Here is a 19,140-nt window from a genome sequence, read left to right as displayed (position 1 = left end):
CCTGTAGGATTCCAAGTTGGCAGGTTTGACTGGGCAAACACTGATCATTTTAAAAGCTTGGTTTCATTCAGGACCATGCTCTCATCTTGCCTGTGTCACAATCACCGCCCTAAACATTCATTCAATAGGGCACCATGACACCAGTGTATACCACCTATAAAATTAAAAAAATAAATTCGAAGTAGTTACTCATTTGCAAGCATAGGTTATTCCAACCTGTAACCGGTACCACCAAGGATAATATCAAAACACCAATCCCCACAGATTCCTGTCCACAATCCAAGGTGACTCCGGTATACTATCGAAATCTGACCCAAAAGGGCCAATGAATACCTGAGCAAATGTGCCACACGCAGCTTTAGGTCAGATTGCAGAGACCTGGACCCACTGCCATGTAGGAATGGGTAATAAAAACTAAGCATGCAAGATCATGAAAAATTAATAAGGCAAAGTAATTCATAATGTGAAGAGTCACTGACATATATAGTTAGACTGTTTAAGTGATAGATAATCTTAGAGCAAGTCTGAGCTGCTCAAGTGTTACCACAAAGCTCATTGGAGATTAAATACCTAAAAACATGCCTTATACTAAAATGACTGGATTATAATAGAACACACAATAAAACCACTGAACTTACTTTATTAATCCTTACACATTTTGGAAAAGTACTCCCCCTCATCCAAGTGTAACCCTAGATTTGGCTAGCGGCTTATTTGGCCCCGGCCTGGCCAAAGTTAAAAAATCTTGTTTGAGTGGGTACTGCGTGATGTGCTCCCGTTACAAATCAGTACCACAAAATAACAAACAGTTTACAATATGCAATTAAACAATTGAACTTTATAATTCTAAATTTGACAACATGGTTAGTAAAGCAGCAAAATAAAAGAGCCCATTTTCATGAAACAGTCTAATGCGCAACGATGGAGCTCACGGTTCTGTCCAACTCGTTCCCCATCGACCTCCTCCAAATCTAGCCGACCCTCGCTCCAAGACCAGTCCATCTGGCTGTCCACCAACACTCGCCATTCATCTCTCCCCCGACAAAAGATCGCCAAGTCCCTTCTCTCAGACCCCCAAGAATAACAGGCCTCTCATTGGATGGCACACATTCCAAAGCCCTCGTTATCTTTAGTCATAACCCAGATATCACTGCTACAGAGAAACTATTACATTAGCAGTGAAACATTACAGAGAGGCCATTGCATTAGCAGTGAAACCTTACAGTGCATTACAAAAGCCAAATCTAAAAGGTTTCAATTGATATCAAGTTTGCGGATGACACAACAGTGACTGCCCTCATCAGCAATGACAGTGAGTTGGAGCACAGAGAGGAAGTGAAGCACCTGGTGGACTGGTGTGAGGACAACAACCGAAGTCTGAACATCGAGAAAACCAAGGGAATGATTGTGGACTTTAGGAAGGTGCAGATAAACTTTCTCCATAGAGAGAGTTAAATGCACTAAGTTGCAGGGAGTTCACATCATGGATGACCCTCAATATCTCCTCCCTGAATAAGGTGGCACAGTAGTACCTCCACTTCTTGAGGAGATTGAGGCGAGCAAGGCTACCCCACCATCTTAACTATATTCTACAGGATGGCCAGGATAGAAAGCTGCTTCAGGCCATTAGGCTTCTAAACTCCCTGCCACATCACACTCAAAGTGTCACTGGATAATTTGTACTTGTACCCTACAGTATTTATGCACTTTACTTTGTTTATCTGTGCATAATTCATTTATGGATTTAATTTTTACTTTCCTAAAATATTGTGTGTTAAGTGTACTATCATGCTTTACAACCTGGTTCGGAGAAATGCTGTCCCATTTGACGGTATAAATTACAATAAACTTGACATCTGTCATTTTACCTGTGAGCACTAAAGTTCTCTCCATAAATCCAACTTGGTTACAACTTTTTATACCATTATCTGAATACATCACTTTTACTCAATGAAATTTCTTTCCTTCTCCAAAGTTATGCATTGTGTCACATTATCCAAAGTACTCTATGACACTATGCCATATTAATATACCAGAGCAAACACCATAGTTCTAAAGCATGTGCAGTAACTTGAGTATATCTTTTAAAATGGGAGCATATATTGAGAACTCAGTTAGTTAGAAGCAAAGATTACAATGGCCAGGAGATCACTATATGTTGAACATTTATACTAAAGTTTAAAAGCTGCAGGTTTTTCAGGCCCTTGATCCTGGTCAACCATTCACCAAGATCATGGCTGATCTTGTTTCCTCAGTAGAAACCTTCTGTAATGAATCTCTTAATTTCCAAAAATCTATCCACTTCTGTTTTCAGTATGCTCAGAAACTGAGTCTTCACAGCTTGAGTGGAGAAATTCAAAGATTCACTAGCCTTTGGGTAAAGAAATATCTTCTCATCTTGGCCCTGAGTTATTGATCTGTTATTTTGAGACGCGTCCTAGTTCAACATTGCCCAAACTGAAGTCACCCCTTCATCTCTTTGTCAAGCCCAGTCAGTATAAGTTGCACAAAGTTTGAATAAGATTGCATTTTACTGCGGCAGTCTGTGATACCCACTTGCTTCAAGCAGGCCTCAATCGTACCACTGCCGAAGAAAAACATGGTAACCTGCCTCAATGACTACCGTTCAGTAGCACTTACATCTACTGTGATGAAATGTTTTGAGAGTTTGGGAATTGAAACAGATCAACTCCTGCCCGAGAAGTAACTTGGATCTGCTCCAATTTCCCTACTGGCAAACCAGGTCCACAGTAGATACCATTTCGTTGGCTCTTTACTCAACCCTGGAACATCTAAACAGCAAAGACACATACATCAGGATGTTCTTTACGGACTACAGCTCAGCATTCAATACTATCATCCCCTCAAAACTAATCAATAAACTTGAAGACCTTGGCCTCAATACCTCCTTGTGCAATTGGATCTTTGATTTCCTCAAATGCAGACCTCAGGCAGTTCAGATTAGCATCCCCACCACAATCTCCATCAGCACGGGGTATCATAAGGCTGTGTGCTTAGCCCCCTGCTCTACCTGCTTTACATTTAAGACTGTGAGGCTAAGCAAAGCTCCAATATCATATTTAAGTTTGCTGATGACAACACTGTTGTTGGCCAAAACATTGGTGGTGACAATTCAGCATATAGGAGGCAGATAGAAAACCCAGCTGACTAGTGCCACAATCATCTATCACTCAATGTTAACAAGACCAAGGAGGAGGAAACTAGAGGTCCATCAGCCAGTCCTCATTGAGGGATCAAATGTGGAGAAGTTCACAACTTTAAATTCCTTGGTGTAATCATTTCAGAGAACCTGCCCAGGAACCAGAACATAAATGCAATTATGAAGAAAGCATGGTAGTGTCTCTTCTTCCACAGAAGTTTGTGAATACACCTAATACTTTGACAAGCTTCTATAAATGTGTGGTGGAGTGTATATTGTTTGTGTCACAGCCTGATATGGAAACACCAATGCCTTTGAATGGAAAATCCTACAAAAAGTATGAATAAAGCCCAATCAGTCAAAGGTAAAAGCCTCCCTACCACTGAGCACATCTACCCGGAGCGTCATCACAGGAAAGCAGCATCCATCATCAGGGACCCCCACCACCCAGGTCATGCTCTCTTCCTGCTGCTGCCATCAGGAAAGTGGTAGAGGAGCCTCAGGACTCTCACTACCAGGCTCACAGACAGTTATTGCCCTTCAACCATTAGGCTCTGGAACCAGTGGGAATAACTTCATTCAACCTGACTTGTCCCATCAATGAACTGTTCCCAAAACCAGTGGACTCTCTTTCAAGGACTCCATCTCATATTCTCTATATTTATTCCTTAATTTTTTTTCTCTTTTGTATTTGCAGTTTGTTCTCTTTTGCACGTTGGTTCCGTGTCTGCACTGTTGGGTGTAGTCTTTCATTAATTCTGTTATGGCTCTTGGACGTACTGAACATGCCCAAAAGAAAACAAATCTCAGGGTTGCATATGGTGACATATATGTACTCTGATAATAAATTTAGTTTGAACTTTGAAATTCCATTCCAGGTTGTGTAATTTCTCATTGTCATTCTTCCTTGCCACTCCCCCAAGTATTCTAGGAACCAACCTGGTGAACAATGATTTCTCTTGCTTTATCACAAATTGATGTGGGAAGGAGACCAGTTACATACACAATATCCCAGTCCAGTTTCACTGGAACAGTACATGATTTAACTAAGACATCTTTAGTCTTGCATTCATATCCTTTTGCCTTCCTAATTGTTCATTGTTTTGGTATTTGAGTTTTCAGTTACTTGTGTAAAACCTTCTGAATATCAACATCATTCAGTATCTGGACTATAATAAAACTCCACTAATCAGAAACCCTATGATTCAGCAACCGGCTTGCTCACTATCCTGGAGTGCAAGCAGGGTAAAGTTCTCCCAACCATTGAGCACATCTACATGAAATGCCGCTGTAGGAAAGCAGTATCATCATCAGAGATCCCCACCACCCAGGTCATGCTCTCTTCTTGCTGTTCCCACCAGGTAGAAAGTACAAGAGCATCAGGACTCTCACCACCAGGTTCAAAGGACAGTTACTACCTCACAACCATCAGGCTTTTGAATAGATCACTTACCCATCCATTGAGATGTTCCTACAACCAATGATCTCACTTTAAGGTCTATCTTTTTATCTCATGTTTTCATTATTTATATTTGCATAGTTTGTTGTCTTCTGCACTCTGGTTGATCTTTCACTGATCCTGTTATAGTTACTATTCTATGGACTTGAGTATGACCACAGGAAAATGAATCTCAGGTTGTACATGGTGACATATGTGTATTTTGATAATAAACTGTAAATTGAACTTTGAAGAGAATGGACTAGACACTTAAAGAAAAAAGATTTTGAGGTATACTTAGAAAGAGAAGTGAATGAGGATGACTGGATTACTTCATGGAGAGCCAAATAGTCTTCTTTGTCACAACTCTAAGAATGCTAGAAGACCAAAACATGTGGCCTGGATCCAATACAAACAACAAACAATAAATGACAACTGCCCTTGAAATTATCATATATTGTGCTAATAGGTACCATGTGGAGGTCCGATATAAATGATTACCAGTAAACTGCTCTCACCCAAAGCTTCAATAAAACTTCTCTGTTAACAGCAAGGAGGGATAGACTGGTGCCTGGTTCATTCCAGAGACTCAGATGAAACCAACCTTTTAATGCAAACATTTTCACCAAAGATTGACAAGAGGACTGGCTACAGAGGGCTCAACTGGATACAGACTTGGGGGATGTTTCCCCCGTTTACTGAATCTACAACGAGAAAGCACAATTTCAAGGTAAAGGCTAGGCTATGTGAGGTTGAATTGAAAACCGATTTCTTCACACAGAGGCTGGGGAATCTCTGTCATTCTAGATGAAGAAAATTTGATAATTTTAATTTCCAAAGCTGCAACGAAAAAAGACCGGTAAGTGGAACTAATGAATTCTGCTGATAGAGGGTTGACACCGAAAATTGGCTTAATGGCCTCCTGTACCAAATTAATCACTGATTTGATTAATTAGAGGGCTGCTGCTGAATCCAATCAAAAGTGACCCGATGGGTGTGGATATTGGAGGACTTGTGGAGTATCGGGATTGGTGCAAGAGAATAATATTGAGGTGAAGGCTTAGCTATAACCACCATAAATGGTGGATCAGGCACAAGTAGACAAATACATGTTCAGAACGTTATCAGAAGAAACTAAATAGTCAAAGGTGGATGTATAAAGTAGGAAAAAGTAAATTAGTACTTACTCCAATGCACGGAAGCAGAAAGTGGCAAATTCTTAAGAATAAAGTAGGTTTCAAAACATGTCTCAAACCCTGTCCTTGGCTCCATGCCGTGTTTCTCCAAGCTTCCATCCCCCCCCTCTTTTTTTTAATAGTAAATAAACAAAATGAGTGCGGTAATAGTTACTTAAAATGGAAGACGACATTTGGTAGCTACAGAAAGAATTCAAGCCAAGATCGGGGGAAGGTTCGGGTGGTAAATGTTCTCACGAACCTCTGAAGGAACTACCATTAATCTCCCTCAAAAGGAAAGTAATTAATTACTCTTAAAGTGTTTGGACTCTGCAACAAAATTACATTGGGAGATACACTGCCGACAATCGCGTCGTTCCATGAACTTTGTTTCGCCCAGGGATATAATTAGAAGACGTGCATTTAAACTGAGAGGTGGAAAGTTTAAAAGACGTGTACGGGCAATATTTTTTTTCAAAATGAGGGTGATGATTGAAACGGGATGCAGGCATATACGATCATGACGTTTAACATGAATACACAGGAAGTGGAGAGATACGAATGATCAGAATATATTTAGTTCAATCACAAATCAAAATAATGGCTTCATAGTGTAAAGGCCTGATCCTGAGTTCTGTCTCTTATACGTTCACCCTTGCCTCTAGTTACCTGAGATGCGATTTAAAGTGACCCAGTAGTGCTCGTCGGGGCTGTAGGTATCCTTCGACCACTGTAGCAAATCCTTAGCCCGTTCGTCCTTCAGTACAAAGTTCACAAACTCTCTGGTAACAGCGTAGTAAGCCGAACCAAAGTACAGTTTCAGCCCGTGGGGCACGCTCCCAGTTTTTCTCTTTGGGGTCTTCACCATGTACGACTTGGACTGGGAGATGAACTCGCGGTGGACATGCGTGGTCCTCTGCTTGATGTGATCGGGCTGCAAGATGCCCGGGGTGATGTTCTTATCCTTCCATCGCTGCTTCAGGTACTGCACCAGCTCCCGATTGCTCTTCAGCGGGTAATCCTGGCCGCACAAGTTCAGCGCGTACTTCCACGGGACGCTGGAGAGGACCAGGTCACGCATACAATTGAGGTCGGCCTGGAGGCGCGAAAACCCCCCATACACCACGTTCTCGGTCCTGGACGCCAGGAACACGTTATCGAAGCAGGCAGCCAGCCCCGCCACTGCCTGTCGGAACTCGACCGGCGTCTTCTGGTCGACATGAATGCAGTAGACGTTCTGGGGCATATAGATGGCTCGGAAGAGCCATTCCAAGGTCTCCAGGTTCTTGTGCACGACCAAGATATAGGCCAAGGGGAACTCCGCCTCTTCTTGGGATAGGGGTTTGGTGATGTAGGAGTAGTCAACTAGAAGCCGGGAGCAGTTGACGGGCAGGCCGCTTGCGAGTCCGGGCCGCTGCCGGTTTATTTGTTCGCACTGCGCTCCTAGTACAGTGGCGACTGACTTGCCAGCAAAAAGCGCCGAGCACAGCTCGTCCGGATAGTCGCCGCACCGGGCGCAATCAAAGCTCCAGCCCCCAGCCACCGGCGTTTTGGTCTTGGTCACCAGATAAATGCAAACGCAGACGAGAATGCTAACGGCCGCGCAAAACAGGACGCTCAGTTTGGCCGGATTCATTGGCGTCCCTGGCGATTCAGAGTCCTGGCGCTGCCATCCTCCACAGCTTTCCAACGAGGCAGGGCAATCAATTCCGTGTCACGAGTTAGAACAGCCTCCCGTCCACGGCATTGGCTGCCCGCTGCTTTTCTTATTCGACTCCACCTACAGGACATTGTCCTTCTCTTTCGCAAACTCGCTCCCTCGGCCAGACCTGACTCTCGCCTTACCCCCAACTTCAACTCTCCTCCTTCCTCACGTTACTGTTTTGGTGAGGCTGTACTTGGGATATTGTTCAAAGTAAATTTATTATCAAAGTACGTATATTAAACCATATACTACCTTGAGATTCATTTTCTTGCGGGCATTCACGGGAAAACAAAGAAATACAGTAGAATCAATGAAAAATTACACACAAGGACTGACCAATGTGCAAAAGACAAACTGTGCTATTATAAATAGATTGATGATATTACTGAGAATATCAGTTTAGAGCCCTTGAAGATGAGTCCATAGGTTTTGCAATCAGTTCAGAGTTGAGGTGAGTGAAGTTATCCACGCCAGTTCAGGAGCCTGGTGGTAATAGCTGTTCCTGGTTGCCACAGCACAAGGGAGGATGTCATTAAGCTAAAGGTGCAGAAAAGATTCACAGGAAAGTTTTCTGGACTATATGGCTTGAATTATGAGGAGAAGCTGGGTCTGTTTATCCTGGAATGAAATAGGCTAAAGGGTGACTTTTATGTTTTGTAACTCCAAAACATAAAAACTAATTGAAAGGAAATGAAAGGAGCTGGAAGATAACTCATGTACATTAATTCATCTTTTACTTTAAGTGAGGCATACATGTATGATGTTGTGACATAATGACATATGCCATTTTCTTACTTTTACATACAACCTGCAGTACATTATATAAACAAAGTATGCTTAATCAAACAATATATTTACAATATTTCTTGAATATTACTGAAATATTAAATGTATAACAGTCCTCCCTGCTTAGCAGTAAACTCCAGCTCAATAGAGGACGCATCTCAACTACATACTATATTATATAATACAACTATTATATACAGACATCCACAGAATGGAAAGTTTTAAGTTGTCCTATTCAGGCCTAAAGATTTAATCACTGTGCATGCTTTCTTACTCTTGGGGGGGTGGGGGTTGTGTCCTTCCTGACATCTGCTTGGCAGGTGAGACTTGTGGCTGTGAAACAAATTCAGGTTCTGGGGCCTCCTCCATGGTGGCTGTAGGAGTTGACTCTGAGACTGTAGGAAGAGGTTCAGACAGCTCTGGTCACCTTTCTTTTCTTTTTCTTAGCTTTTCTCTCCATCTCTTCTCGCTCTTTTTCACTTTGAACAATGTTTAAATTGAGACAGAAAGGATTAAAAAGGGATTTGAGATGCAGTTTTATCTCACGGTGTAGAATGTAGAATGAGCTGCCCAAGTAAATGCTGGAGGAGGTCCAATTAAATTCAAAGTAAATTTATTATCAGAGTACATCTATGTCACCATATACAACTCTGAGATTCATTTTTTTGCAGGCATACTCAATAAATCCATAAAAGAATTAATGGAAGACTACTAATGTGGGCTTTCAATCAGTGTGAAAAAGACAACAAATTGTGTAAATACAAAAATAAAGAAATAATAAATAAACAAACAAACAAACAAATAAATAAATAATATCGAGAACATGAGATGAGGAGTCGTTGAAAGTGAGTATATAGGCAGTGGAATCATTTCACTAATGGGGCAAATTAAGTTGAGTGAAGTGAACCACTTTGAGTTGTTCAGTAGGCTGATGTACCACTAAAAAAAATCTTGTCTATTAAGACTTTGCAAAGTGTCATTTAGAACATACTGTAAAGATGTGGAAGGAGGTTTTGTGGTCGGATGAGACTAAGGTGGAAGTTTTTGGCCTCAACACTAGCACTATGTGCGGTGTAAATCTAATTCTGCACATCAGCTGGGTAACACTATCCCTACTGTAAAGTATGGTGGGGGTAGCATCATGCTATCTTACAATATGCTGTCCGGACAATATAAATGCTGGCCCAAATAGACTGGAAAGGCAGGGTGTCAAGAGTCAGGTGAGGTTGGTTCGCTCTAACACTGAGCCGATTTGGAGAGGTCAAGGATTGGCTTCTCTGGCAGCAAAATCTAGGTCCAGAACAATTCGTCGCAGCCGGGTCTGGGTCCTAGTGCGTGATTCGGACAATTTAAGTGCCAGTCCAGATAGTCTGGGGGCTCCTCTCTCCATGAAACTAAGCTTGTGAGGCTGCCCCACTAATATGAGGAGCTGTACACTGAGGCTTTGAGCCTAACTCTAGGCTGCTCTGGGGATTTAAATCCAAGGACTCAATCTGCTTCGGAATGCAGTTGTTGTCGCTCGCTTCTGTTGTTAGCATGAGTAGTTCTGTTTTTTTTCTCTGTGGGCACTGGGGGTTGGTCTAATTTTTTTATTTGGGTTCTTTCAGGTTCTTTGCTTTGCAACTGCCTGTAAGCAAACAAATCTCCGGGTTGTATAATTTATACATTCTTTGATAATAAATGCAATTTGAATCCTTAATGCTTTTCTGCTGGTAAGTACAGCGAGATCCTAGATAAAAACGTACTAGAAAGCTTAAACTGGGGAGAAAGTTGGTCTTTCAGCTGGGCAACAACCCAAAGTACACTGCCAGAGCAACTATGGAGTGGCTTCAAAAAAAGAAAATTGACGTCCTTAGGTGGCCCAGTCAGAGTCCCGAACTTTACCAGATCAAACATCACTGGCAAGACCTCATGACTGCTGTCCTCTGCCGCTCCCCAGCTAACCTGGCACAGCTTCAGCAATTTTGCATGGAGGAATGGACAAATCTTGCTCCATCACGTTGTGCAAAGCTAAAAGAGACTTTATCCAAAACGACTACTGGCTGAAATAGCCATGAGAGTTGGTTCAACTAAGGACTGAGCAGAGGGGGATGAATACTTTTGAACGACTGATATTTCAATTTTTGAATTTTTAGTTTTTCACCTTCTTTACAATTTTCCCTGTTTATTGGAGCTCTACCGTGAAAAGTGCAGCATATGATTCACAAATAAATATTCCCAGTTAAATTGTTCAAAATCTCTGGTTGTAATTCTCATTTGTGTTAACAAAGGTCTGGGGGCTGAATGCTTTTTCAAGGCACTGTAAAAGAAGGCTGCTGATACATGGAAGGCTCAGCATTATTCAAAGATTTACTTTAGTTTCTAAATAAATTACTCAGTCTGTGGAATTCTGTTTCTCAGTCCTATTGATAGAATTTATCAGTGATGAAAGTGATTTTATCTTATGTTTGGAATAACAAAAGCTCTAGAGTGAATAAACTTTTATTGCAAAAATCAAAAAAAGATGGAGGACTGGTCCTACCAAACTTTAGATTTTATTATTGGGCAATTAATATTCATTATATTACTTTTTGGATTTATGATATTGATAACCAGGATCGCCCTCCATGGTTACATTTGGAGGAAAATTCGGTAACGGGATTTTCTTTAGCTTCTTTATTAGGAGCTCTCCTTCCTTTTTCGTTCTCCAGAATAGGTAGACAAGCTCTCAACCCTATTGTTAAACATACTTTAAAAATTTGGTTTCAGTTTCATAGATTTTTTGAATTAAATAATTTTTTACTCTCTAGCAATATTTATTCTACTTTTTTTTAAACCATCAACTCTAGATAAGGCTTTTTAATATGGAAAACTAAGGGAATAAAAACTTTTTTAGATTTGTTCTTACAGGATTGTTTAATGTCTTTTTCACAGTTATTGGATAAATATGGATGTAGTGTTCTCGCACAGGTGTAAAAGAACTCTGAACTAAACACCAAGCATAAACCAGTCAATGAGGCGGTCCAAGTAAGATTAACCGTTTACTGTTCACTCTTCCACATTAACGTATGGTGAAAACTGTTGATAAAACAATACAAAATATATACAGTATTTGTTTCCTTCTTGACATCACATTTACATCATAAATACTTGCAAAAGTAAAACTGCAACAACTATATTACATTAAAGTGCAACATACAGTCAGAATCTACCTACGCCATCAACTGGCTTTAAATACACTTCAACACAAACTATCCACAACTCTTTAAATAACAAAAAACATAAACTTTATCAATCATCATTACTTTTAACAGAATCAGCGTTAACATTTTTAATTTAACATATCGATTATCTCATGAACTTACGGCGTTGCTTCACTGAAGTTTCTAGTGTGTAGAAAGAAAACTTTTCTCACGCTGATCCTGCACACATAAGCCCCCTCCTTCCCGTTTCTCCAAACCGGTATTTTCCCACAAGACGCGGCGAAACTGGGTGTGACATCATCGCATGCCGCGATATATCACAGACAACGAATTTACTTTAAACAACCTTAACTTTAACTGGAAAACGATAACAAACGAATTACTAAAGCGAAAATATAGTAAACTAAACAAATGCCTTAAAGGCAACACACTCCCTGCCTGACCTTCGTAAGGTCACAATAAACATAATACAAAACTTCAGTCTCTAAATCAGTCCTTAGGGAGAAGTAGAATGACTTATGCAACTGGCCTTTGGTAAATTTTCACATCACATTGGTCAGAAGTTTTCAACTCAACCTTCCTGACATGTCCATCCTTACTAGGGAATGTGGCAGTGATTCTGGCCATTGGCCAGCAGTTGTGGGTGATTTGCTTGTCCCTGAGCAGGACTAAATCTCCAATTTGAAGATTCCTTCGGGGTTCTGTCCACTTTTGTCTGTGTTGCAACAAAGGTAGATATTCATGTCTCCAATGAGACCAGAACCGATTTGCCAGAGCCTGGACCTGTCTCCATTGCTTTGTGTACAAATCCTTATCAGAGAAGTCCCCAGGTGGAGGGGGAGCTCCTGCCTTCTGTGTAAGGAGCATTGATGGTGAGAGTATGAAGGGGCTTTCCGGGTCAGAAGACACAGGTAGGAGTGGTCGTGCATTTATAATGGCTGTGACCTCTGCCATTAGTGTGCACAGTACCTTGTGGGTCAGTTGGGTGCATTGCTGCAGAAACATTGAATCAAGAATTCTTCTGGTGATACCAATCATCCACTCCCATGCGCCTCCCATGTGAGAGGCGTGTGGTGTGTTAAACTCCCAGTTGCATCCCTGCTGACTGAGATACCTTTGCACCATTTTGTCCATCCCCAGCTCCTTGGATGCTCCAACAAAGTTCGTGCCGCAATCAGACCTTAACTGTTTTGCAGGGCCTCTTAGCACAAAGAAGCGCCTGAGAGCGTTAATGCAGCTGGATGTATCCAAAGATTCGATGACGTCAATGTGTACCGCTCTTGAACACATGCAGCTAAACATGATGGCCCACCGCTTGCTCTCTGCTTGTCCTCCTCTGGTGCGTCTTGTAGTGATAGTCTAGGGACCAAATACATCGAGTCCCACATATGTAAAAGGAGGGCAGGCTTCGAGGCATTCTGGTGGGAGGTCCGCCATACTTTGAGCTTCCAGCTTCCCTTGCAGTTTCCTGCAGGTTACACATTTGTGAAGTACTGAATTGATCAGTGTTTTACCTCCCAAGATCCACAGTCCCGCTGCCCTGATTGCTCCCTCTGTCAGGTGATGGCCCTGATGCCTTACCTGTTCGTGGTGATGGCGAGTGAGCAGTAAGAACACATGGCTGTCTTTGGGCAGGATTACTGGACTCTTTTCTGCAGCTGGAAGTTGGGAGTGTATTAACCGGCCTCCAATGCAAATGATATCATTCTTCAGGATTGGGTTGAATTTCCTCAAAGGGCTGTCCTTTGGTATTGGTTTATTAGCTTGGAGAGCCGAAAACTCCCTTGCAAAAGCTGCTCTTTGAGTTGCTTTAAAGATGATGTCCTTTGCCTGGGCCAATTCGTCCGCAGTGCAAGGTACGTTACATTTGTGCCATAAGAAACGGAGGAAATTGCGATGGTCCTCCTGTACTAAGAAGCAATGGAACATCTGCTGGATGTCTGCTAAGATTGCAACCTTCTCCTTCCGGAAGCGCAGCAGGACCCCGAGAAGGGTATTGTTAAGGTCGGGGCCTGTAAGGAGCACATCATTAAGAGAGACACCAGCGTACTGAGCACTGGAGTCAAAGACCACCCTGATCTGATTGGGCTTTTGTGGGTGGTAAACCCCAAACGTTGGGAGGTACCAGCACTCCTTGCCTTCCCTCAGTGGCGGTGCTACTTCAGCATGTCCATTAGTGAAGATCTTCTCCATAAATGCTACATATTGTTGCTGCATCTCAGGTTTCCTTTTCAGGGTTTTTTGCAAGGACGTGAACCGCTTGACTGCCTGCTCTTTGTTGTTTGGCAAGTGCTGGCGTGGTTCTCTGAAAGGTAGTGGGGCGACCCAGTTATTTGCTTCGTCTCTGAAGACCTTGGTGTCCATTATTTTTAAGAAAATGGCATCTTGTGCTGATGGAGCAAGTTTATTATCATGCTCAGTTTGAGCGAAGACTGACTGACCCAGCGTCTTGTCGGTTACTTTACATTTGTTAAAGCCTTGTCGTGCTTCCTTAATACACATGACACTTGTGCGGGGTTGAAAAATTGAATGGCGGCCAGTCTCTAGCACATTGGTCTTGAGTGTGTTAACTGTCGGTTTGTGTACATTGCCAGGGCACACCTCTCCTATCACCACCCAGCCCAGATCCGGGTGTTGCGCAAAGGGGGCGTCGTGTGGTCCATTGACCCGCTGCCTAACCTTGTGCACCCGGAGAACATCTCTTCCTAATAGCAGGAGTATTTCTGCTTTTGGATCCAGTTCTGGGATGTGCTTGGCAATGTGGTGGAGATGTGGCTGGTGTAGCACTGCACTTGGCGTCGGGATCTCAGTGCGGTTATTCAAAATTTCATTGCACTCTAAGAGTGGAGGGAGACAGATGACAACTTTACCATCCAGGGACTCGAGCTGGAAGCCTTCTGCCTTCCTTCCATATGTTTCCACGCTGCCTGAGCAAGTTCTAAGGTAGTATGGTAACTGATTACTCTCAATGTTGAACAAGTCAAAGAACTCTGGTCTGACTAGTGAGCGATTGCTCTGATCGTCCAGAATCACATAGGCTTTGATGGCCTTGTCTTTGGCTCCCTTAGGGTACACCTTAGTGAGGCAGATCTTTGAACAAGAATGGCTTGACTGAGCTTGACCGCAAACTTCTGTGCAGTTCGAGCTGACAACAGTTGTTCTGGAGTGAGCCTCTCCCTCCCCGCTGTCCTGTTGTGAGGGTGAAGGAGCTTTGTTGGTTTGCGGTAACGGGCCGGGATGCATGGCCCCATCGTGATTAGTGCTATTACATTCCGGGCACTTCACGGCATTCGTACACTCTCTAGCAAGGTGAGAGGTCGAGGAACAGCATTTAAAACATATTTTTTTCTCCTTGAGAAGGGCCATTCTCTCTTCAAGGGTTTTTTTCCTAAACGTTCTGCATTTTTTGAGGGGGTGGGGTTTGTTGTGCAATGGACAATTCTTGTTAGGGTCATTGTTAGTTGTAAAGACTTCAGTTTTACGCACTGAGACAGGTTTATTAATGTTGAAATTATTCGAAGTTTGTCCACAATTCAAATGGAAGTTTGTCCACAATTGGTCTAATCCCGTATGAAGTATCTAGGTATGATAGACCAGTTAAATAGCCATCTTCTTTGGCACCTTGAATCTCCATGAGTAAATCTCCGAGCTCTCTTAACTTAGTGTGGTCCTTGGCTGACACCTTAGGAAAATATTCCAGACGTCGAAATAGTGCCGTTTCAATAATTTCAGGGGCCGCATAGCACTCCTAAAGTCTCTCCCATGCTTTGCGTAAGGCTAGCTTGGGGTTGTTAATGTACACTGAACGTATGCGTCTCACCTGTTCGCATGATTCTTTTCCCATCCATTTCGTCATAAGATCCAACTCTTGGGTTGCTCTGAGCTGGACTCCGTGGATAGCGTTGGCAAATGAGGAGTACCATGCACAGTAATTTTCAGGTTTATCGTCAAACTGATATAGTCCTGAAGTGACGAGATCTCGTCATGCTAAATACTGTGCCATGGGTTCAACTGCAAGTGGCATGCTGGCTGGGGGAATATGTCAGCAGGTATATGACTGAGGGTGTACATTTGTTATGGAATTTGCTGTTCTGAATTCAGCCTTTGCCTCTCTTCTCGCCAAATCTGGTAAGTTTGGTGTCGAGAAGTATTTGTCATCAGCCCTTTCATTCTTGAATTTGTTGCGGAGTTGCAAGGGTAAATTGTCTTCCTCAGATGGATGTAATGCAATTGGGCCTCTCTGAGACTCCTCATGAGGTGGGATTTTATCATATAAGTATGGAGAGGAAGAACGAATCTTCAAGTCCATTTGAGATCGGACATAGTCGCTCGTGCGTTCCAATCTGGTCCTCACTGAAGTAGATTTTACGTCATCCAGAACATGCATTTCTTCAGCACTTTCTATTATCTCTGCTTCCACCCTGGCAGCTTCTGCTTCTCGGTGTAGCATCAGCACTTCTAACTCTGACTCTATCCTTACCTTTTCCAACTGGTTTTCGGCTTCTCTGGCAGCCGCTTCCTTTTGGTTTTCGGCTTCTCTGGCAGCCGCTTCCTTTTGGTTTTCGGCTTCTTGTTCGGCGTACAGCGCTCGCACCTTGGCGGCTTCTGCCTTAGCTCTTGCACGGGCAGCCTTACTTGTTGATGCCCTACTGCCCCTGTCGCTGGATGGCAACGACTTGATGCTGGATCGTGATGCCATCGTAGCACTTGAAACACCTGGCAATGCCGCCTTTTCACTGTAGTGTTCTCGCTCGGGTGTAAAAGAACTCTGAACTAAACACCAAGCATAAACCAGTCAATGAGGCGGTCCCAGTAAGATTAACCGTTTACTGTTCACTCTTCCACATTAACGTATGGTGAAAACTGTTGATAAAACAATACAAAATATACACAGTATTTGTTTCCTTCTTGACATCACATTTACATCATAAATACTTGCAAAAGTAAAACTGCAACAACTATATTACATTAAAATGCAGCATACAGTCAGAATCTACCTACGCCATCGACTGGCTTTAAATACACTCCAACACAAACTATCCGCAACTCTTTAACTAACAAAAAACATAAACTTTATCAATCATCATTACTTTTAACAGAATCAGCGTTAACATTTTTAATTCAACATATCGATTATCTCATGAACTTACGGCATTGCTTCACTGATGTTTCTAGTGTGTAGAAAGAAAACTTCTCTCGCGCTGATCCTGCACACATAAGCCCCCTCCTTCCCATTTCTCCAAACCATTATTTTCCCACAAGACGCGTCGAAACCGGGTGTGACATCATCACATGCCACAATATATCACAGACAATGAATTTACTTTAAACAACCTTAACTTTAACTAGAAAACGATTACAAACGAATTACTAAAGCGAAAATATAATAAACTAAACAAATGCCTTAAAGGCAACACAGTAGCTATCAAAGATTCACAATAGAATGTCTTTTTAAGGTTGGGCTGTAACATCAGGAAATCCTGTAGAATACAATATGCTCAGTATTTCTTTGTTGAAAAAATTCTGCCTCCATCCCTACACTTAGCTATTTTTCAAGCAAACATTAAGTGACATTTCATATTTGCCATTGTTTTCTGAGGTGATAAAGAGGAAGGTGGTCATTAGTCTATATTCAAGGGTAGGGTTTCTGGAATGTTCACAAATTGTGGTTTAATTTGCCTAGGAATGCTGCTGTATTTGTCTCAATACCAGCAATTATTGAGTTAAGAGTCACTCATGTGAAGCTTTTAATGTTATTCAATATCTCCTTTTCTAATCATCTTAACACCATATTCACAATAGGAAATCATAATGTTTGTTTTGCAGATGTTAAAACTAAGGTCTTTTCTCTCATGTATCTTAGTGAATAAGAGGGGTCCAATATCCGTTTAAACCTTTCTACCTTCCTGGTTAAATTGCAAGACTAAATGACAATGCACATTCTGAATGTTCCTTGCTGACTTATAACATGGCATTTCAGTGTCTCTTACCAGATGCTCATTTTGATCGAGACACAGAAAAAAACTGTTAAATAACTCAAGGATGATATTGGATGAAGACTTTCATTCCATGAATATATTGGGACATATATTTGTCCATCATGACGGATATAAGTAAAGAGAAACTTGGGAATGGGGTAGGAAGAAACTTAAGTAGTGGAAGCCTTATGTAGAATGTAAACACTATGTTAGAGTGGCTACACTTAATAGTTATTTTTGTAATATAAATTTGGCATGTACGACAAGTTATACAAAATGTTTGTATGATTTTGTTATCTGCAGAGTTTACACATTGGGGATAATGTTAGTAAATCCAAGGTCATACACACATAGAAATGATACGGCAAGTTAAACTGTGGTAAGTACCAAGTTGCAAAGTATTCACAAACACCTATGCAGGAGGTTAAAAAATCAATTCACACTCCATAAACAATCATATATTTCTGGTTGTGCAATGAAGTATAATTACTTTATGGTATGAAGCTTTGCTTTGTGTTGAGTGGTTTCTGGTTTAATTGGTAACTTTGGTGTACCAGTGGATTGATACATCTTCAGCTTGGTACTTGGACCAATTCTTCTTCATTCCCTCTTCCAAGACTAGTGCTTGGTTTTGCTATGTTCTTGTTAACTTTGTCATCATTATTGACTAATTTTCAGAGTCTGTTGCTAAGGTCTTTGAACCCATCTACTACCAAAAGCCTCTGACCATTCCTGAGGATGTTTGGTTCTGTGTTTGGTGCAGTCTGGTTCATAGTTTTTGTTTATATTTGTGCTAATGGTGAGGCTATAATTGCCACAGGCAGTAGCAAAGCTTTTCCCATGTTTCTTGCATGTTAGCTTCTGAGCTCCCATTGAGTACTTTTGCCATCAGCAAGTCCTTTGGAGTGGTTTCTCACACGTTGATTTTGGCTGAGAGTCCCCTAGGTTTAAAAGAAGGTGTTCAATCCTGTATGTAAGGTTTATTAATCTTATCAGAATAGCTTTCAGACCATATTGCAGGGAAAATCACACTTATTAGTATAGAGGTAAACACACAGCAATGGTGAACAGTAATGGACCTGAAGACTCACTGTCATCCATTACTTCATGAAGTAAAGGAAGATCTCTAACCAAAATTATTGTGAAAGTAGTTTCAGAACATAGATTTCCACGTTGAAGAGATGGCCTCTTCCTATGCCAAGGTGAGGCTACCCTCAGGGTGGAGGAGTAATACCTTATGTTCTGTCTGGGTAGTTTCCAACCTGATGGCATGAATATATATTTCTCCTTCTGGTAAAAAAAAAAGTCCTCCCCCCTCCTTTATTCTCCACTCAGAACTTTTGCCTCTTGTCACCTGCCTATCACATCCCTCTGGGTCCCTTCCTCCTTCCCTTTCTCCTATGGTCCACTCTCCTCTCCTATCAGATTCCTTCTTCTCCAGCCCTTGACCTTTCCCACCCACCTGGCTTCACCTTCCAGCTAACCTCCTTCCCTTCCCCCCCACCTTTTATTCTGATGACTTCCCCCTTCCTTCTCAGTCCTGAAGAAGTGTCTCAGCCCAAAATGTTGACTGTTTATCCGTTTCCACAGATGCTGCTTGACCTGCTGAGTTCCTCCAGCATTTTGTGTGTGTGTTGCTCTGGATTTCCAGCATCGGCATACTTTCTCATGTTTGTGGTTTGCTGCACCTAATTAGGTGCTAGTTAGGCAAACCAG

At 42.0% G+C, this 19,140-nt stretch overlaps 1 protein-coding gene across 2 annotated transcripts in view; it reads right to left on the bottom strand.

Annotated features, from left to right (window-relative positions):
• The window catches only part of LOC140713635 (N-acetyllactosaminide beta-1,6-N-acetylglucosaminyl-transferase-like), a 66,505-nt gene extending 59,026 nt beyond the window's left edge, over positions 1–7,479 (bottom strand). For both annotated transcript variants that reach the window (XM_073023999.1, XM_073023998.1), the window contains exon 1: positions 6,443–7,479. In XM_073023999.1, the coding sequence (XP_072880100.1) occupies positions 6,443–7,409 (967 nt within the window). In that variant the 5' untranslated portion in view covers positions 7,410–7,479. The remainder of the gene's footprint in view (positions 1–6,442) is intronic.
• Positions 7,480–19,140: the final 11,661 nt, after the last annotated feature.

This window comes from Hemitrygon akajei, chromosome 20 (assembly GCF_048418815.1).
Source record: "Hemitrygon akajei chromosome 20, sHemAka1.3, whole genome shotgun sequence".
NCBI classification, from domain to species: Eukaryota; Metazoa; Chordata; class Chondrichthyes; order Myliobatiformes; family Dasyatidae; genus Hemitrygon; species Hemitrygon akajei.
This window is presented reverse-complemented; position numbering and strand designations above follow the sequence as displayed.